General features: G+C 26.9%; 1 protein-coding gene and 1 non-coding gene across 2 annotated transcripts; both read right to left on the reverse strand.

Annotated features, from left to right (window-relative positions):
* Window positions 1–53: 53 nt before the first annotated feature.
* On the reverse strand, window positions 54–14,278 carry LOC145751847 (uncharacterized). The gene is made up of 13 exons (XM_082567967.1): window positions 14,145–14,278; window positions 13,573–13,731; window positions 5,549–5,706; window positions 4,871–5,097; window positions 3,688–3,814; window positions 3,383–3,466; window positions 2,968–3,152; window positions 2,628–2,797; window positions 2,392–2,490; window positions 2,096–2,203; window positions 1,823–1,986; window positions 1,550–1,663; window positions 54–1,373 (listed from the first exon to the last, which is right to left on the reverse strand). Exons 1-13 carry the CDS (start codon window positions 14,232–14,234, stop codon window positions 542–544), a joined length of 2,517 nt encoding a protein of 838 aa, XP_082424093.1. The 5' UTR covers window positions 14,235–14,278; the 3' UTR covers window positions 54–541.
* Trnap-ugg (transfer RNA proline (anticodon UGG)) lies at window positions 9,023–9,094 on the reverse strand. Its single transcript has one exon. It is a non-coding gene; the product is annotated as a tRNA-Pro (tRNA).
* Window positions 14,279–20,169: the final 5,891 nt, after the last annotated feature.

Here is a 20,169-nt window from a genome sequence, read left to right on the forward strand (position 1 = left end):
AAGAAAAACACAAAAATTTAGATGATCACAGTTAAAAAAAAATCTGCAGAAAATAATGAAGAAAATTGAAAAATGTTGAAGTAATGGAATAAATCATTTTTGGTCAAATAGAATCACAATTAAACCTTGAATTGCACGTGCCTTGTTTTTTGATTGAAATAATAAAAAAAGGTTTTTGGAAATGAAAAAAATGCTCATCCTGACAAAAAAAATAAAACAAATAAAAACAAAAAAGTTTAAAAATAATAATAAGAACAGTGAAAAGAACTCTGAAAAAAGAACAAAAAGTTTCGAAAAAAAAAAAAAAAATGGCAAAAACATAAATACACCTGAATGTCGATATTAACCAAGAAAAAAAACACAAACAAATATATAATACAATATACTTAAAATAAGATTTATCTATGGCACTTAAGTATGGCTTTAAAAGATTCTAGTATCAAGTTTCGACAAATTTAAATTATCATAACAACCACAGTGTGACAGAATTCACCTTTTTCCTTAGGTCACAAAATTAAAAAAAAATTGACTAAAAAAAATGTTATCTTTTATCAGGGGTTGGAAATACAAAATGGGAAGAAATGCCGACTTTTAAACTAGCACTATTAGTCCCTGGCGGGGTATTTTGATCCTTAAAATTGTCATTTTTACTTGGTTTATCTTTATGATGGGGAGAAGGGGGGACAACTATGTTAGAATCAAATGCAAAAAATCGCTTTTGGGTTGGGTTGTTGCAATCTGCAAGGGGTGATCGGGGTCCTGGGACTTGTATTTGGGGTAAATTGAACCGGGGTTTCGATTTTTTGACATTGTTTTCTTTAAATTTAATTTTCGGGGGGATTTTATTGTGATCTTTGGTTTGGGTATCAGGAAAATCAAATTGAGTGTTTGTTTTCGGCGACAATCTCCCGTTTTTATCCTTTTGTAAACACAATCGACCAAAAGGTGATCTTATTGTTGGTGAAGATACCGACTTAACCACAATATCTGACAGAATAATTGGGGACTCAATCTCAGGCTGTGATGGGGTCGGTGGTGGAGTTTCATCATTTTTATTTTCTCTCCAATGATTTGAAGGTTGAATTTCAATTGTTAATTTCTTCGGTTTTCTATTCAAACTATTACTACTCGAATGCACCGAACTTTCTCCTGTTTTAAGTCCCTTGGAAGCGGGCATACTGCTACCAGAGAGTGATCTTCTATGTTTCGGAGTCTTTGGTGTTTTAGGCGGAGCCTCCAAGACTTCAGGAGGACTCTTTATTGATCCTGAAGTGGATGGTGTTGTCACATTTTCCCCAGCTAGTATCCTAGCATAGCGGCCGAGTGCTTGATGGACAAACTGATATTGCTCCCAAGTTTGAATCATTCCACCTCTGAAAATAAAAAAATTAAAGTTGAAGAAATATGAATACAAAAAAAATAACTTAATGGCATAAATGAAAAATCAAACCCCCCAAAAAACATTATAAAAATTCTAAAATATTTAATAAAAGTGTATTCAATAAAAAATTCAATAAACATGACTTATGCAACATAAACATCATCTTACCTGTCCAATCTCATTTGCGAAACAATTTTCAAAATATCAACTTTTCCAGTTTTAAGAAGTTGTTGGCAGCCGGCTGTTACAGCAATATAACAACCAGTTCTTCCTATCCCAGCACTGGAACAAAATGATAAATAAATTAAAATTATGTTTATAATATATTAATAAACAACAAAGTTTGTAAACAAAACGTTAATAAGGTAAAAATGCAATGAAAAAACACCAATAATTACTTGTAAAAACACCATTAATATTGGTAAAAGCACCATTAATTACCTGCAGTGGACTACCATTGGTCCATGGTGGTCTTTTCTGTTGAGTGAAACATCTTGAACCAATTCCAGTAAACCTCTGGTCTTCTCTGGTGTTTCATGGTCCATCCAGGTGGTGTACCAGTGGTGATTTATTATCCTACTTTGACCATCTTTTTGTAGTTTTAACTGGTAGATAAAAATGGTAAAAATTTATGAAGAACAGTGCCAACAAGATATTGGTAACAAAAGTAAGAAAAAAGACCAATAAAATGGTTTTTATTTTATTTTAACTTACTTTTCTGACAGTAAAATGTTCAAAGGGTTTCACTTGCTTGACTGTTACTGTGATGTCGTCGTAAGTTTTAGTTTCATCTACTTCCATAGGAAGATATAACGCACATTTCTACAAAAAAAAAGATTAATTAAGTTTTTGACGTTCATATTATATCACATATGCAATATTGAATTGTTTTAAAATTAAAATATAGGCCAATAATTATTGTTAGTATATCAAAACAAAAACAGAACAGTCATAACTTAATGAGAAGGAGAAAAATCATGTTTTGATACGTAATAAAAATATATATTTACCTCCTTTCTTTCTTTCAACTTTGTAATCATGATCACGTTGAAACTATTTTCATGCCAAACCATTCTCCAAAAATCACCGACTGTATTTGCCATTGGACCCTGCAACAATAACAAATTTTAAAAAACTAATAAAAAGAAAAAGCTAAAAATAAAATCTAAAAATGAAAAAATTCATAAAAAATTGCAATTTTAAAATTCTTATTTTTTAACCCCCTATTCTACAATATGACCCCTACCTGTGTAGCAATAAAGGTGGCATCACTTCTTCCCACAGGGGTGGTCAGTGAGTTATTCCCAGAAGGGGTTTTTGGTCCATTAGATGTGTTACGAATATAGTTAGCATTAATATAGGTTGAAAGTGGGTCGATATCATCAGTTGGTGGAAGTTTAACTCTACTGTGGTGATCTGTAAATAAAAGTTCAGTTAGAAAATATAAATAATAAAGCATTGTGAACAATATATATATTTGTTTGTCCAATTTAAATGAATAAAATAAATATAAACTAGTATTTTTAATTTCTGAAAACCAAAGAAACAAACCACAAACTCCTACAATAAATTTAAAAACAACTCACTTGGTAAAATTGTTCTGTATCTGTTCTTAGTTCCATGTCCAGCAATATTAAAGTTTTTCTCAGATGGGTGGTTCATGGGGATTTCCCAGAATTCTTGCTGAAGTTTAAGGGTGTCACATGACTTTGTTTGAAGGGTGTTGGGGGTTAAGGGTGAAGTTGCTTGTTGTAAGTAAGCAAGGGGTTTACTGTAAAAAAAAGTTAAGGGTAAGTAATATTTTAATTTAAAAAAAAATTACTAAAAATTGATAAAATTGTTTAAAATGATCTAAAACTTAAAAAAATAATGACAAATATAGTTAACAATACATAAATTCTTGTTAAATATAGTTTTTAAAACTATGATAAAATAAAACAAAGAAAAAAATTTATTTTTAAAAGTTTTTTATGAATTGCATTCAATATTAATTCTACTTACGGGGACTTTGAAGAAAGGGGATTTCCCGCTGGGGCTTTTTCGCCAGCTCGTAGTGAGATTGTTAAAGCTACGTTCGAACCTCGTCTGTCGGGTTAAAGTTTTCGAAATTATTTTTAAGATTTCAGTTTTTTTTTTATATCAATTTTTACTAACTAATTTACATTTAAATGTTACAGTAAAATACTTATAAAAAGGTAATATAAGATTTAGAGCAATGTAAAATAACTTCAAAAATCTTAAAACAAACACAAAATTAAATGTAGTATACTTCAATAAGCAGCAAAACTAACTTTAGAGTCATTTACCTTTCTAGTAAACCTCTTGGTTTCATTCTAAATTTGAGGGAAAGTGGGGGAACGGTATCTTCCTTATTTTCAACTTCGTGAATTTGATGCAAGTTGTTTATATAATGGTCTTGATATAATGCATAATCTACATAATAAAAAAAACAATGAAACTCAAACATAAACAAAAATATTTAATCATTCTAGGACTTTACACTCAGTCTTAAATATGCTAATCTATGCTAACATTAAGTCTTATGGATATCTAATACACTGTATAAAAATTCTACTATAATTTATATCAATATATATAAAAATATTCTGTTTGCCTAATCAATAAGTATATGATTACATAGAACAAATACATTCATAACACTAGCTAATATACTTTCAACCAACCTATGCAATAATGCTTTACTCCTTAATAGCTCAAAGTTATAAATAACTAAATGGCATGATATAATACGCCAATTCATTCACAATAAAAACATGTCACAAATGTGTGGAATACTACAAATCAATGACTATTGCATCAAAAATAGGTTTTTACAAACCTAAATACAGGAAATTGTGACGCACTTATTCGCCTAACTGAGTCAAGGCAGTATTAGTTAGACAATTAATAACACTGCGCAGTCAAAATAATTAAATAATTACATACCATGCTGTAATTATGAACGTGATTAGATAATATTAAAGTGTGTTAAATACGGGCTGTGTTGAAACCAATATTTTAAAGGTCAGATGTGGTTTAAATATTAACAGATTTAGACCTTTTAAAAATATAGCATAAAAAAAAATCGATTTTAAAAAAATTAACAAACAAACCATTGTATTATTAAATATAGATATAGAATCCCTGCTATAAATTAAACTGGTAGCACTTGTACTAGCCATAAAAACAGTATAGACTACTACAATATTACTGCTTTAATCTAACTTACAATATTATATATTGTAACAATATGTAAATAAAGGAAGTTATAATATTGTTAGTGTCATAACAATTAAATTTATGAAAAAGGAAATGTAAAGGTCATGTAAACAATTCAATTGCAGATTGAAATGCAATATTTGTTTTAAGTGAATTCGAATGTATGCAACATTATTTTTCTATATTTAGAAATGTTTAACTTTAAAATATTTCTAAATTCTGAAAACTTCTAACTTTTTTTCAACAAAATATATATATAATAAATTTTACCTGGGTCAGGGGTGTAGGGTAACCTCTTCAGAGCTGGTACAGTTGATTGTTGAAAGGCAACAGACGCTGCCAAAAACTTCAAAGTATTCGGTTTTTCTGGCATTTTTTCTATCGTTACTTTATTTTTAGGTTTAATGGGAACACTTTCAATCTTTACAGAGTTATTTGACTTAATTGAATTTGCGGAACTTCGCCGGTTTAGTTCTTGTTTTTCTATCACAGAATTTCTAAAAAAAAATTTTTTTTAATTATCTGTTGATGAATTATAATTACCAAGTTTACCAACTTTTGAATTGCTTTTATGTTTAGAATTTTATAAACAAATGATTCAACAGAATAAACATTTACAGTCATTTTTAAATTGTTGATTATTATATGAAAAACCCGGCCAAAAATTACAATGACTCAGAAAATGTTTATTTTGCAAAAAAGAATATTCAATAAAATTTGACAGTAAGCTTTTAATAATATCATGAAAAAACTTTATAAAATTTTACAAAATATTAAATCATCAATAATTTATCATTTTTATTTTTTAACAAAAAACTCTTATATATATAATATTTAGATTTAATTTCATGATATTTTAAATTTTTATTTTTTTAAGCAACAAAATGGACAATGACAAAAAAGTCATATTTTGTTATATTTATTATAGAAAAAAATTTTTTCACAAACCTTTGCTTATAATCAGTTTCTTGAACTATTTGCATTTTGTTTTCTTGATTTAAAGGTTCAACCTCTGCATTTATTTCATTAATATCACTAATATTATTTGATATATTTTCACTTTTTCGTTTCTTATAATATCGCCAAGTCCTATGTGCGGTAATAGTCTAAAAACATTAAAAAAAAAATTAAAAAAGTTATTTATAATATATGTATAATGATTAAAACAGAATTAATTTAAAATTTTAAAATTATTATTCAAATTAATTTAAAACTCTATTTTTTAGGCCTATTTTCAAATACATCTCTAAAATTGCATTAATTTTTAATACTGTCTAAATCCCTCTAACTCAATAAGCTGAAAATAAACAAAAACACAATAGCCAATATTAGCACCAACGCAATTTAAACAAATCACGTGACTTATAGCCAATCAAAACGCGTTCATTCGGCATGTGAAAAATTTCATTGTTTCGATTTTCATTAAACTTACGGCCGGAAAATAGAGAAAAAATGCCCCTATTATCTACGCTGGAGATTGTACATCTCACATGCTAGACTAACGAGTTGATAATTATATTTTTGTTCTAACTAGGTCCTGTAACACCTGCGTAGCTGAATAATTTCGTCCTTATCGTTACTTTTAACACCATATAACAATAGACTTTTAAAAAACTTAGAAAAAATATGATAAAAATACCTAAACTAAAATAATAACATATTTTTAGTATTTTAATATTAAATGGTATTTTTAGTTTTTTTTTCAGTCTGCTAATACCGTAAAATTATTTTGGTTTTTATTAAAAATAACAATAAATTGACTTAAAAACGACATGCTAACTTAAAATAAACTAAAGATATAAAAAACGGGATTTGAATAACTCAACTACGTTTTATGACTCCTATATTTCATCGCACATTTAACCTTTATTATAACATAGGTTATACCTCGCTATTTAAACTTATTTATTTAATAACCTTTTTTTTGTAAAACTAACATGTGTTAAACGTAAGGTCATATAAAGTATATAAATTTGCGTAGCTGATCTTTCCAAGCAGAAGTACCTATGTTAACTGAGATCTTAAGCCCAAAATCTATTACCACCAATCTATTTTAAATTTTTAACGACACTTGACTATATTTTAAACAATCTTATTCTAACAGTACGCTTTACAATAAAGAAATGTCTGCTTTCAAACTGAAAACATGGTATTTACACTTTTCCACTTCCGACCCAACAGAACGAGATCAAGGAAAAGAAAAAAGGGAATCCAATTTATTATTCTCTCTTCCCGGGAAAAAGAGCAACGACCCACCGGAAATACGGGCCTGAAAGGCGGCAAATCTCACGATAAAAGCTCGGCGTTAATAGCAGTGATTAGGAAGCAGAGATTAGCGGTTTTTCTATTGTTCAATGGCGCCGTAATTAATTACATTATCCTGTTTTTGTTATCGTAAAACCAAAATAAACTAGCACACGCTTTTCTTGTTTATTATTTCTAAGAACTGATTGTTTCACATAGTACAAGCAAATTAGAATTATTTTGCAACGTTAACGGTACTTGTTAAAAAAACAATTGCCGGAAATTATTCATAAACATATTCATGCTAAACACCGTAAAGTTAACAGCATACACAATCATTTAATTTGGCCAATTTCATTAACTAACTAAGCATAATTTTAAAGCAAACGCACTAGTTTTTTGCAATACCATTTATGTGATTAACCTGTTTTTATCTAACTTGCAATTTTAACTGTATTTCATAATATTTAAACAAGACCATTTAAGATGAAATCTCTAGCAACATGTTAACAAAAACTAGCACATAGATGCTATGTTATTACCCAACATAAAATTACTAAATTTATTTTATTTTTTTGCAACGTCATGAATTTCTTTTAAATCGAGTAATTGTTTTTTAAACACAACTAATATTACATACATATGTTTTATATTTAAATCTTTTGCGCGCCAATGAAAAGGAAAATATAAATATATAATTAACAAAACATTGTTGGTGTTGGAAGAATGGAAAAAATTAAATTCATGTACGTCATTTATTTAAAAAACAAATCAAAAATACTCCATAATATTTCCTAAAAAAAAAAAATTAAAAATCTTATTTGTTTGCATTATTTTTTGCTACAAAATGACGTAATAATTTTCATTATAGGCGTCATCAAAGCGCAAGAGTTGACCCTAATTGAGTAAACAGCAATAAATTTTAATTTTATTGCCTATAATATAAACCATCTGTTAATTATTAAAAACTAGTAACCCGAAAAAAAGAGTTAAAAATCAAACTTAAAAAATAAACAAAGTTTAAAAAATGGTGATAGACTATAATAAAAAAACGCCCACTGATAATAAAAAACAGGAACTTCTAAAACTGTTTAAATTTTTAAGCCACTTTAAAGGATAAATTTGCGTGGGTGGACCTCAAATAATACAACACCCCGACGGTCACGTGACCCAATTCTGGCGCAACTTGTCACGTGACCCGGCGTGGCGTAACTTTCGATTTCAAATTATTACTTCGATATTTGAAAGCGAAATAAAACATATTTTCATTTTGTTATCAGAAGTTATTATTGAACAATATTATCTTAAACTATTAATAGAAGCAAGTTCCTTTATTTTTTTAGCTTATAAACTTTAGCTTTTTTTTGTATATATCTTTATCCTCGATGTGGGAAAGTCGAATGCGCGACTTAAACATAGAGTAACATCAGTTATTCCGACCCAGTCTCGAGTTGCCTGTGGCAGTTTGGGATATTATAGATTATAATTGCCCGATAAATATACTGCTGATTAAGTGTTGGCAGGAGTTTATACTGTTTATAGCGTCTTACTAAAGGGCGGTACAGCATGAGATCAGTGGGGATTGAACCCACAACATTATGTGTGGTGTAGCTGCCGGTTGCTTATAAACTTTTTTTAGCTTATAAAATTAATTTAGCTTATAAACTTAAAAATATACTTTTTTTACATATTTTTTTAAGTTTTACAAATTTTAATTGATTTTTATAACTCTTCCAAGTAAATAAATACCAACAAAATATAACTTGATTTAAAAAATTACCGCCCCTATATTAAATTAGTCAAAATAATTAGATCAAATAAACAAACTACTTCCGAATTTGAGCCCAAATAAAAATCAATTTTAATCGGATTTCATTATTTTGTAAACGCCACCTGTTTTATAATAAATTCGGTTAATCTGTAGATTATTTATACAACCAGTAATTATTTTTTATTGTTTTGTTAGGGGTGTGTTTAATAACTTTGTTAATGCGACAATTTTTTATGTGAAAACTTAAATTAAACAGCTGCTCAAGACTTCGAATTTTTGATTTAATTTTTCAGAAATAAACAAATATTACTAAAAAATAATAATTTATAACATTTAAACTATCAAGTAAAATACATAACGACGTTTTATGTACGAAAAATCTATTTTAAAAATGTAAAAAAAAAATCGGGCTAGTCCGGGATTCGAACCCGGGACCTCTCGCACCCAAAGCGAGAATCATGCCCCTAGACCAACCAGCCACGGTATAAATCGGTGCTTATTCTCGAGGTGCTTCGAACGCTTTTTAATCGCGCGAGCTTTTCGAAGAATTTTTAGTTTAAAAATGACGTAATAATTTCTCCGTAACATAAATCTTTTTTTTTAATACTGTATAACGTTAAAAATTATACTAACTGCGGGAATTTACACCAAAATTAACATATTGCGACGAAGACACTATTTTTTCCTCTAAAAATTTAATAGAAATTAAGGTTAAATACCCCCAAAAATTATAAAAAAAATTCCAACAACAAAATTATGACGCAATTCAATAATCATAATTTACATTTTAATTTCAAAACAACCACACTAAATCAATTAAACCGTCTGTATCATAGGAAATTTCAAAACAAAAATGGTATTGTATACAATTTCATATCGTACCAATATACGTAGGTATTCTTAAAAACACCTTTATTGTTACGTCACAGTGCATTGTTTTGCATGACGTCAGAAAACCATTCATAAATTTTGACAAATGTTTGTTAAATAGAAAAACGTAATAATGTGGTAAATTTTTCAGTTATTATGCCATAGATTTTGCCTTTTCTTATTTCTCCAATTTCGTATAATTACATAAAAATAAACCAAACATTTCCCAAACTGTTGAATAATTCAAGAAAATTCTAAATTCCCTGGAATTTATGAAGGAGAAACGGACGCAAGTAACTCTATTATAAAAAAAATTCGATTTTGTTTATTGTGATGTCATAATAACATTTCCTTTCGACGTCATAATTGAAATATTGATCGGGTTTTGGGAATCGAGTTTTTGCAAAAAAATAATTTGATTTTTATCCCAAAAAACAATTTTTACACAAACCTAGTTTAACTAACTGTTATTTTCTTTTTACTTTGCCATTTTTACTTTTAATAAACTCTTTTTAAACTTTTTTAAGTAAACTATTCAATCTATTAAATGGTTTTTAAACTGAAAGTGTTATCCTACACTAAAAAACGATTAAAAAAAAATCCGAACCCTGAAAGATTTTTATAACTAACTAAAGTCGGCGTAATCTTTTATTGACATTTTATATCATTTTATTGCCCTCAATTTTCTTTTTACAAAATCTCACGTCTTTAAATATTATTTTTAACCTTAGTTCCTTAAATTTCTGGTAAATAAACGTCAAAAACTGACGCATTAAATATTACAAGTTTCGGGGTAGACTAAATACGGATATTACTCAATTTCGAAAAAATAAAAGTAACTTCCCATGGACATACGTAATCATTATACCCTCAACTGTTAATTGGTTATATGCATAATGCAAGGATTGTAAAGTTATAATTATATGACGTCATCACTGGAGTATTGACCAAAATGCACGTACACATATGTATAGTACACCAAACAAAGTGATAATACTTGTTCAGTGTGACTTATATTTAGAATTTAAAAAATTATGATGATGCAAATTAAAATTTTACAAAAAAAAACATAAAAATATTTTTGCATATTCACAAAAATTTTTACCATTACCACTTTATTAATAAAAATTAATCTATCGCAGACAATACTTGAATAAGTGCACATTTAATCTGAAACGGGACTTCTAGTAATTAAATGGAAGTTAGTTTTCCTATATTATATTAAACAACATCCTATTTTACTCATTATATTCCTACTCTTTATACAAAAACAATAAACCTATTTTGTTTGTTGATTTTCACAGCGGAAACTGTGTATAAGCAAGCAAATGACGTCATTTCACAGCGAGGAAATGTATAACGAGTAGCGCCAACTAACGGATGCTAAAATTCACCAAAAACACGCAATTAAAAATTTTTATTTGCCCTTACGCATTTTTTAAAATAAAACCGTTTTAAAATAAGCAACATTACGACATTGTGGTTATATTTAAAAGCTTAATATCAATATCAGGTAATACATTGTAATACAAGTTATAAACACACTTACAAAAATTATGTAAAAATAGATGTTTAACATACAAAAATAACAATTTTCAATGTATCCTATTAATATAAGATCAAACAAATCCCATTTTCTCCCTAGATAAAGTAAGTTGTACTTACACAAACAAACATGTATCTTGTAAGTTAGTTACAAAATTAGGTTGTAAATAAAATTATTTTTTTTTTTTTTACACAAATTTATAGTAACGGTTGTTGTAAAGATAATGGGTTCCTTATAATTTGGATTTGGTGACCATGCCATAACATACTTAAAATCTTTATGTAAACATTAATACTTTTGGCATGTTTTAAATCATTAAAATGATTTTGTCATTTTTTCCGTCGCATTGTTGTAATGTTAATTGTATATCGTATTTATTATTTACTTTTATCAATGTGCGAAAAACAAAAATAAATAAATTAAAAAAAATAGAAAAAAACGTTTTTATATCAAAAATTAGTGAAACCAAATTTTAATAAAACTAATTTTATGCAGAAAAAAGTTAATTTTATATAGTTGCAAAAATACGTATTAGAAACCATAACGTATTAGTTTAACTTTTTAGCTCTTTTTTAATAACTTTTAACACATAGGAAATGTGTTAAATGAGTGAATAAATCACATATAACGTTTACTCTAATTTCTGAGAATGCAAAAATCTAACTTTTAGCCCCGTGTTTAATTGATAATTAGTCACGTGACGCGGTTGCCAAGACAATGACGTCACAAGTAAGTAGATACGCACGTGCTTTTAATTCAGTCTAAGCTTTTGATTTAGGAAAGATTAAACATTTATTAATTAATATTTTGAATGATTAATTATGAATTACAATTGTTGAAATCTTTAATTACGACATGATATTGTGATGGGATGTTGAAATACAAGATATTCCTTTGAAAATAAGGCATGACAGAAGTTGCAATTAATAAGAAATTAAAAATAAATCACTTGCTAAAATGATGTCACGATACTCAAAAATTTGGCATCAAAAGTTAATTGATAAAAGTCAATTGTCTGTGTTGCGATTTATTAAAAAAAAAATAATAGTCAAAAAATAATATTTTTAAAAATTATTATATAGAAAATTTTATCTTTTAACAATTATTTTACATCTACTATTTAACCTTTTTTTTACACACTTTTAATGTAAATAGTTTAAATATTTATAAAGTAAATATTTAAATAAAAATCCAATTGTAATTGTATAAAATATCAAAAGGTTAAACAAACAATCTGAGGTTAAAATTATCATCCAAAAAAAATATCGGAAAATTTTACATGTAAATGTAAATTAAAAAATTAATATATTTAGATACAAATACTCAAAATTTACCCCCAAAAATACCTCAAACTTTGTTTTGTAATAAATGACAGAACATTGTTTTTTTTTTTAAATTGAATATGTATACACATATAGAAACTACATGAAACTATAAACTTATGTTGCAATGTTTTTTTAATGCTAAAAAAAGATCTGCTTATAAAATTACTGGTATATACATTTTAGAAGAAAATATAAAGGGATAAAAAACCCAATCTATATGTAAATCAAAACACCCACACATTATAATATTTGTATTAAAAATATTATTCACACAATGATTTAACCATTATTAAATACACAATAGCACCTACTCAAAAAATATTATGCCGTAATAACTGAATGGAAATTAAACCAAATGTACACAAAGTGTTACAACTCTTATTATGTTTGTCTTACGTCATTGCTGTAACAAAAGGTAAAGTTCAGCGTGTTTCGGTGAAGCTGTATTGGTTACAGGTAAACAATATTCCATAATCAAATAAAACTTTTTATAACTTAGGTGAATCATTCACAAAACCCTACGTAATCCAAGTTAAAACCCGGCAAGACAATGAATAAATACTACAAATGGTGTTGTATTATATTTCATACAACCTTAAAATTCACAACTTAAATCTTTACAAATATAGCCGTGTATATTTGAATGTTATATTTAACACAATAAGAAATCATTTTAAAATATTAGGTTTTCGTGTTTGATATGAAAATTTATATTCCATTAAAAAGCTTAAAACTTTTCTTAAAAAGTTTAAAACTTTTTTTTTCTTTTTCTAAAAAAACAGTTCTTTTAAGTTTAAAATCTAAATAATAAATATTTTAAACTGTTCCGAACCATATATTATTTGCACAGAAGGTAATTATGATTGGCACTTCAAAAACAACAGGAAATTATTCAACTGACGCCAATTTTTTCTAGAATTTGCGACTAATTTGTCGCTAAATCATAAATCATTTAACTAATGATGAAAAACTTACTAAAAAATTTTAACTGAAACACATATTATAAAGGTTTATAACTACAAAAGTTCAGATAAAACCAATAAACGCAATCTATAAATTATATATACTGTCAATAATTACTATTTACATTGTCCACCTAATACATTATTGTAAATATTTGAATAATATTTTTAGACAAAAAACTAAAAAGTTTTAAGTATTTAATAAAATATAAAATTTAAAACTAAAATGTTTTATTTTTTTAGTTACAACTTACCAATGAAACAAGAATAAACAAACACAGCAACGGAACAAGCACAGTCACAATAAGGTTGGGTCCACTGTCAGGTTGTGGGGAGGGAGAATCAAGGTTGGGGTTATTTCTCGGAGAAAGTGGGGGTTCATCATTTACTGGGGGTGCAAAGTTTTTATGCTGCTGAAAAAAAATTATTGTGTTTTTTATCAAAGTTCAAAGTAAGCAAATTTAAAACTTGGATTTATTTATTAAAATAAATTTTTATGGTCTAAAACCAGACCCGAATACAGCAACAAAAAGCAACCTGACAGCGCAATTAATTTTACAGCAGTGCTTTTATTTATTTTGATCTTTTTGAGCTGCATCTTATACTTGATATACTATTGACCCAGTCTGTCTTTTGTGTTTAGAAGCACTCGGAATCTAGTCAAGCACGCAAAAATGATTGGCTTTAACCATCACAAAAATACACATGCAAATCTTTTATTAATACAGCGATGAACGTCAAACCAATCCGTAAGGACACTGATAATTGGTTTTAACTTAAAAAGTTTATTCACAATAATTGCACATTAAAATTAAAATCAACTTACTGTTAATATATTTTCATCATTCAGATCACCAGCAGCATCAAAGAACATTGAAGTTAAATTAAGCTTTGTAGACGGTGTTTGGTTGGACATTTTCAAAAATATTTACAAAAAACATTTAATACAAAGTAACGAATCTGCAAGATTAAATGTATACATTGAATTAAGGAAAACAAATAATATTTGACAGTTTAAAATATTAAATTTATTGTCTATCCCAACAAAATACAATATTTTGCTTGTATTTATAATTTGTTTAATTTACAAAAATAAGACAGACTGATAAAGAATTACTGCACTTGCAAAATTTCAGCTAATTTTCTTAACTTTTTTAGTCAGGCAGTCACAGAGTGATTTAAAAATGCACACTCTCTTAGTCGAAAATAGGTTACTAACATTTTAAATGCAATTCACCAAGTGTTTTCTAAGTTTAATTTATACCTGTATTGCTTGCTAACTGTAAGCAGAAAAAACGTGCTAACCACTGTACGCAGAACGTCGTCCGTCTACAACTTACAAATACTTATACTACGCTATGACGTCATTTTCTGGGAACAAAACGTAAAATGTTCCGAACCCCGGGAACTTTAAGTAAAACCCGAATCGACCCGGAAACAAACAAAAATTTCAATATGTTACTAAATTTGTGCTAAAAACTTTTAGTAAATTTATTAAAAAGTATAAAAAAATAATTTAAATGATTTAAAGTGTTTTAATAGCTTGTTGGTTAAGTTTTACACAACCATAAAATAAATAAGAAAATTTTTTTTTACTGGACTTTTTAACATAAATATAAACTACTTCATTTAACTATACAATTAACGTAAAAAGGTTTATTAATAATTTATCATAGTGGGCTTTGTTTTTCAGGGTTTATTCCCTCGGACGCCCGTTAGCGACTGCTTTTATTACAAAATTTTAATGTAATAATTCTATCATAAAAATATTCATCATGGTACTTAAATATATTACTTGCAACTAAAAACAAAATACAAATTATTAAAATAAGTAAAATTTTGCATTTAAAAAACAATTTAAAGTTTTTTAAATGTAGAAATCTTTTTGGGCTAAAGCTCACGAAAAATTGCGTCATTAACCCAAAACATTTGTCAAATTATATTACAATTAACCTACCACATTTGTAAATCACAGGTTAAGGGTAAGAACTAAATCATATAAATTATAAAAATTGCAAAGTAGTTGTAGACATTAAAAAGTTAATTAGCTGAGCAAAATTAAATTTGTAACAACAAAAACGCGTTAAAACAACAAACTTGCGAATTTAAAATTCTTTAAATAATGTGTAAGTACGGGTCAGGACCTTCAGTTTTAGTACATTTAAATTAACAACATTTTCTTAGGCATTTTTAAACAAAAAATATAAATTACTTGATAAAGTAAGTCGTTTAACGAAATAAATTAAATGGCGCACATCGTAAATAAAATGTTTTTAAAAGACAGTAAAACGAATCTAAAATCAAGAATTTCTTTACCATTAAAAAATAGTTGTTGGACACAGTTTTTTACTGCAGCTCCAAACACTGTACTTTTAAAGTAGCCTAACGTATAAAGGCGCTAAATAATGAAAACAAATTTATAAAAACGCAATTTATAAACAATCTTTTTAGTTTTATGTAAATTGGTCTTAAACAAAAACGAAACCCCGTTTCGAAACAAACAATTACACGCAAATTAAAGCAGGTTGATTATCATAAACTAAAAATAAAATAAAAATTACGTTAAAAATATTGTGCAAGTCTAAAAAAAAATTTAGATCGATTCTTGGAAATGACGCTTCCGCCTATTTATGGTATTTATGTTTAAAAAGCAACAAAAGTCTAACGATAACAGGTCAGTAATTTCAATGTGTGTAAATACGTTACGTTCTATTCCTGGAAAAACGTACACAAATTAGCTAATTCCTGGAAAAACGTACGCATCGCTTACCCTAATTACTATAACTGTAAATCACTTTAAACACACAATCAATAAAATCCCCGGTTCAATTGCAAAGACTTTGAAGGTAAATTTGTCCCTTCGAGTGATTTTTTTCTCCTATTTTAAAGGTAAACAATACAGTTTCGAGTATAGTTTAATTTCCAATGCACTTTCTTAACAAAATCATGTGATGGAAACCTTAAATTTTTCTATTCCTAAATACCGGTCACTTAATTGTTTATTTTAATCATTTTTTTGTTTTACTTTTGGTTTACAAAACATTATAAAACCCGTGCCAAATTTTGAAATTCATTACAACAATTTAAAGTCTTCAATATCGTATCAGCTTAGAAAAAAAATAAAATAAAAATGAACTCGACAAGAAATATAATTTTAACTATGATAGTTTTGATTTCAATTGGAAACATTTTCGTAAAATCGAACCCAGTTCAAAATCATGATGAGGGAATAAAATTTACAAAATTTTGTAATTTATTGAACTTTTTTCAACACAGAAATATAATAACGGTAAAAACATTTTTCAATTTAGCTTATAAAAAAAACTAACATTAATTTCAATTAATATATTAGAAAAAAGTAAAAAAGAATATACTTTTAACAAACTTCATTTCTAAACCGCTAGCCTTCGGTATAATCAAATATTATATTTGTTTACCATTTTTTAACTGTATTTATTTTAAAGAAACCATTCAGACAAGAGAGCAACATTGTCGAAAAAATGTGGATAAGCAATGTAAATAAAGAAAACGTAGGTTTTGAAATGTGCCGATTGGTAAAATGGTTGAGAAAAGTCAAAAGGAGTTTAAACGGAGAACCAGTAAGTAATTCAAAATTTTAAAAAAATATTTTTTTTTTCTTATAAGCTTAATTTGACTTTTCTAATATGTTGGGCCAAATGTTAACTTGGGGATAATGAAAAAGCTAATTTAAAACTAAATCATTTTAAAAGAATTCTTACACTGAAGTTTTTTTTATTCGTGATTAAAAATTGTAATTTAAACTTTAATTTTTTCTAGATTAACTGCGGTTCTAACTATAGATCTTACTCAAAAGAGGTAATATACAAATTAACAAAAATTTAAAAAAAAATTATAAAGACCAATCAACTCTTTATGTATTTGAACGTTTCTTTGTACAAAAACAGTTTAAATTTAACTAAACCATACAAAATAAATAATACTGTTTTATTTTTTGTTAGACAAACAAATGTCAAATAGACAACGTAAATAAAGAATGTCTTCATGAATATTCAAATAAAGTTAAACATTTACTAAAAGAAATTCGTGGGAAAACTTGGGATGTAAGAAAATTGTAACTTTTTCTGTATAAGTTGAAATTTATATATATTTAAAAATGGTGTAATACCTAGTTTCTACAAGAATCGATTTTAACTTTTATTTTCTAATTTTTATAGATCTAATTATTTAATTAATAAAACTGATCACTATTTATTACTACTACAGGTTATTGAAGAAGAAGCGCAATGTGACGATGTTGCCTCTGAAGTTACTCCGAGTTCAGCATGTGTTATTTTTAGTTCAGTAATAACAACTCGAGTTCAAAGGTGGATGGAAATGTTTGCCCAAGACGATACACAAACTTGCCAAACTTCTTAAATTTACTACTAAAGTATTTAATACTGCCAATGCCTCGTACTGCTTTCATATTTTTGTACTGCTATTTATTTATTTAACTTACAAGTTCATGCTATATTTTTATTTCCTTTCTATGTATTTGTAATAATGTAAATATTCTAAATTTAACTTATTTATAAATATCTTTTTTTAATTTATTTATTTAAAGACGATGAAATTTATTTTTATATAGTTCAATTATGCTAGTTTGCTTTGCTCAAATAAATATATGTGTTTATAATTTGGTTTTAAATGTCGTTTAAACGTAGCTAAGCAAGAAATTAGGTTAGAAAATACTATAAAAGAGCATAAAATAAAATTTACTGATTTATAAACGTACGTTACTATGTTAAAAACCGTTAATGTTTATCAAAAAAACTTGTAACCAAATCACTAGCATAAAAAATAAACAAGTTTAAATTTCAGTTATTTTTTATGCTAAGCATTAATAAAAGTTTTACTCTATTTTAGATTTTAAAATCTACCTTAAATAAATTATATCTCTTTTTTTGATTATCTCATTAAACATCACAACCCAGTGCGAATTTTAACACGATGCTATTATATTTGTTTAAGGCTGAGCAACGGCATATAAAACCCAGCAAAGTGTTGAGCTAAAATATCACTTACTCGTTCACTAGATCGAGTTGTGGTTATTCTTTGGGTGAAATTCAAACGATTTTTGCCATGGTATAATGACCATGAAGTTTTTATTAATAATTCTGTTGGTTATATGCTTTTTTGAACAACTGTACGCAGAGGTCTTACGTAAGTTCGTAGTAAAGTAGAATGCACGCTGTAGAAACTTAAATAGAAATAAAAACTTGCGTACATAACTTAAATGAGAAATGATAATCTTATTCCATATAATATAAATAAAATAAATATCTTTTATAGAAATAAAACAAGTGGTTACTGGTAAACTAACTTTTGTTACGACCAGATTATAGCAAACAATTTGATTGTTATTTAAATAAAATTAAATTAGCTTTTACTCGCTTCAACCATTAAGGCACTTTTGATGAAACTTAATTATCAAAAGTAATAATGGTTGATGAGAATGTAAGCAACTTTCTTCAGTTTTTTAAACTAGAAATTATCAGAGTTATTACTTTTTAAAATAGATTGACTTTAAATTATTTGAACTTAACATAAAAAACAATTTATATATTTAAAAAAAAAATTATAAATTATTAATTGATTACTATATAAAATAAAATAACTTTAAAATAAAGTTCTTTTAATAAGAAAAACAACATTTATTTTCTTTTACTTAACTTAAAATGCTTAAAACATCAAATTACGTAAAATCTCAAAAAATAAAAACATTCTAATATAAGTTTCTTAGTTGGTTATTAAATTAAACCAAGTCAGCTTATCTATACTAAAACTAAAAACAATTTTTATATGTTTTCACCGTTCCTATGTCATATACCTAAAACAACACAGTTAAATTATCTTTAGTAAAACAAGACAACGTTTGTATAAAACTTATAACACATTAGGATTCATCCAATTTTTTATCTTTTAAGCGCTAATTCTTATTGGAAATAAACTTATCATAAAATTTACACAAAATCTTTATTACTTTAAACAAAGCATTGTTTTTGTCCAATAAATATTAAAACTGAAAAACTTAAAATTTACTTTTATAAAAGTTTGCTTTTAAAATCAAGTATTAGTTACTGTTACAAACACACAAAAAAGCATCACTAAGATGAATCTCCTTTTTCTAAATTTTTTACGTTTTAAACTTCACAACATAAATACTATTCATCTAAGTCCTAAATTTTTTTCTAATATAAAACAAAATTGTAGGCTTTAATTTTTTAAATATATCACAGTTAATAATAACAAAGTAATTTGTTTAAAGCTCGGGGCCGTATTCGTTATTGTAGAAAAGATTGGGAATGTTCGTTCGAAGCAGAATGTAATCAATTTGGGGTAAATTTAAAGTTTTTTTTGATATAGTTTTGTCCTTTGTTAAACAATTTTTTGTTTATTTATCACCAACGTGTGAAAGTTGACTTTATGGCCAAATGTTCCAGTTTCAATTATTCTTGGCATTTAGGGATTTTGTTTATTAAAATTGTCTGATATTTAATCATCCGATTGGGTTAAGTTTAACCGAGGTTTAGACCGTTATTAGCGCTTTAATCAAAGGTGCTACAGCGTGGCAAAACAAGGAATCAAACCTAGCCAAGCGTTTTAAACAATACACCATGCCCATATTTAACTTAATTAGACACAAGTTTCTATTAACTGTTTATATTTTTCTAATCAACAGCTTTATAATCGGGCATTTATAACATATATTATCCCAAACTGCCACAGGCAACTCGAGAATAAGTCGGGGTAACTGATGTTACTCTATGTTTAGGGCGTGAATTCGACCTTCCCACATCGAGAAAAAATAAGAAGTTTAGGTTTTCTTT

The sequence above is a fragment of the Corella eumyota genome, chromosome 5 (assembly GCF_963082875.1).
Source record: "Corella eumyota chromosome 5, kaCorEumy4.1, whole genome shotgun sequence".
Taxonomy (NCBI): Eukaryota; Metazoa; Chordata; class Ascidiacea; order Phlebobranchia; family Corellidae; genus Corella; species Corella eumyota.

Excerpts from the sequence above, each read along its gene's own strand:
- LOC145751847 (XM_082567967.1), bottom strand. The coding sequence starts at position 14,234 with ATGTCCAACCAAACACCGTCTACAAAGCTTAATTTAACTTCAATGTTC. Across the intron at positions 2,491-2,627 it reads CCACCTTTATTGCTACACAG|GGTCCAATGGCAAATACAGT; the intron begins GTAGGGGTCATA and ends TTATTGTTGCAG. Across the intron at positions 1,374-1,549 it reads TCGCAAATGAGATTGGACAG|AGGTGGAATGATTCAAACTT; the intron begins GTAAGATGATGT and ends TTTTATTTTCAG.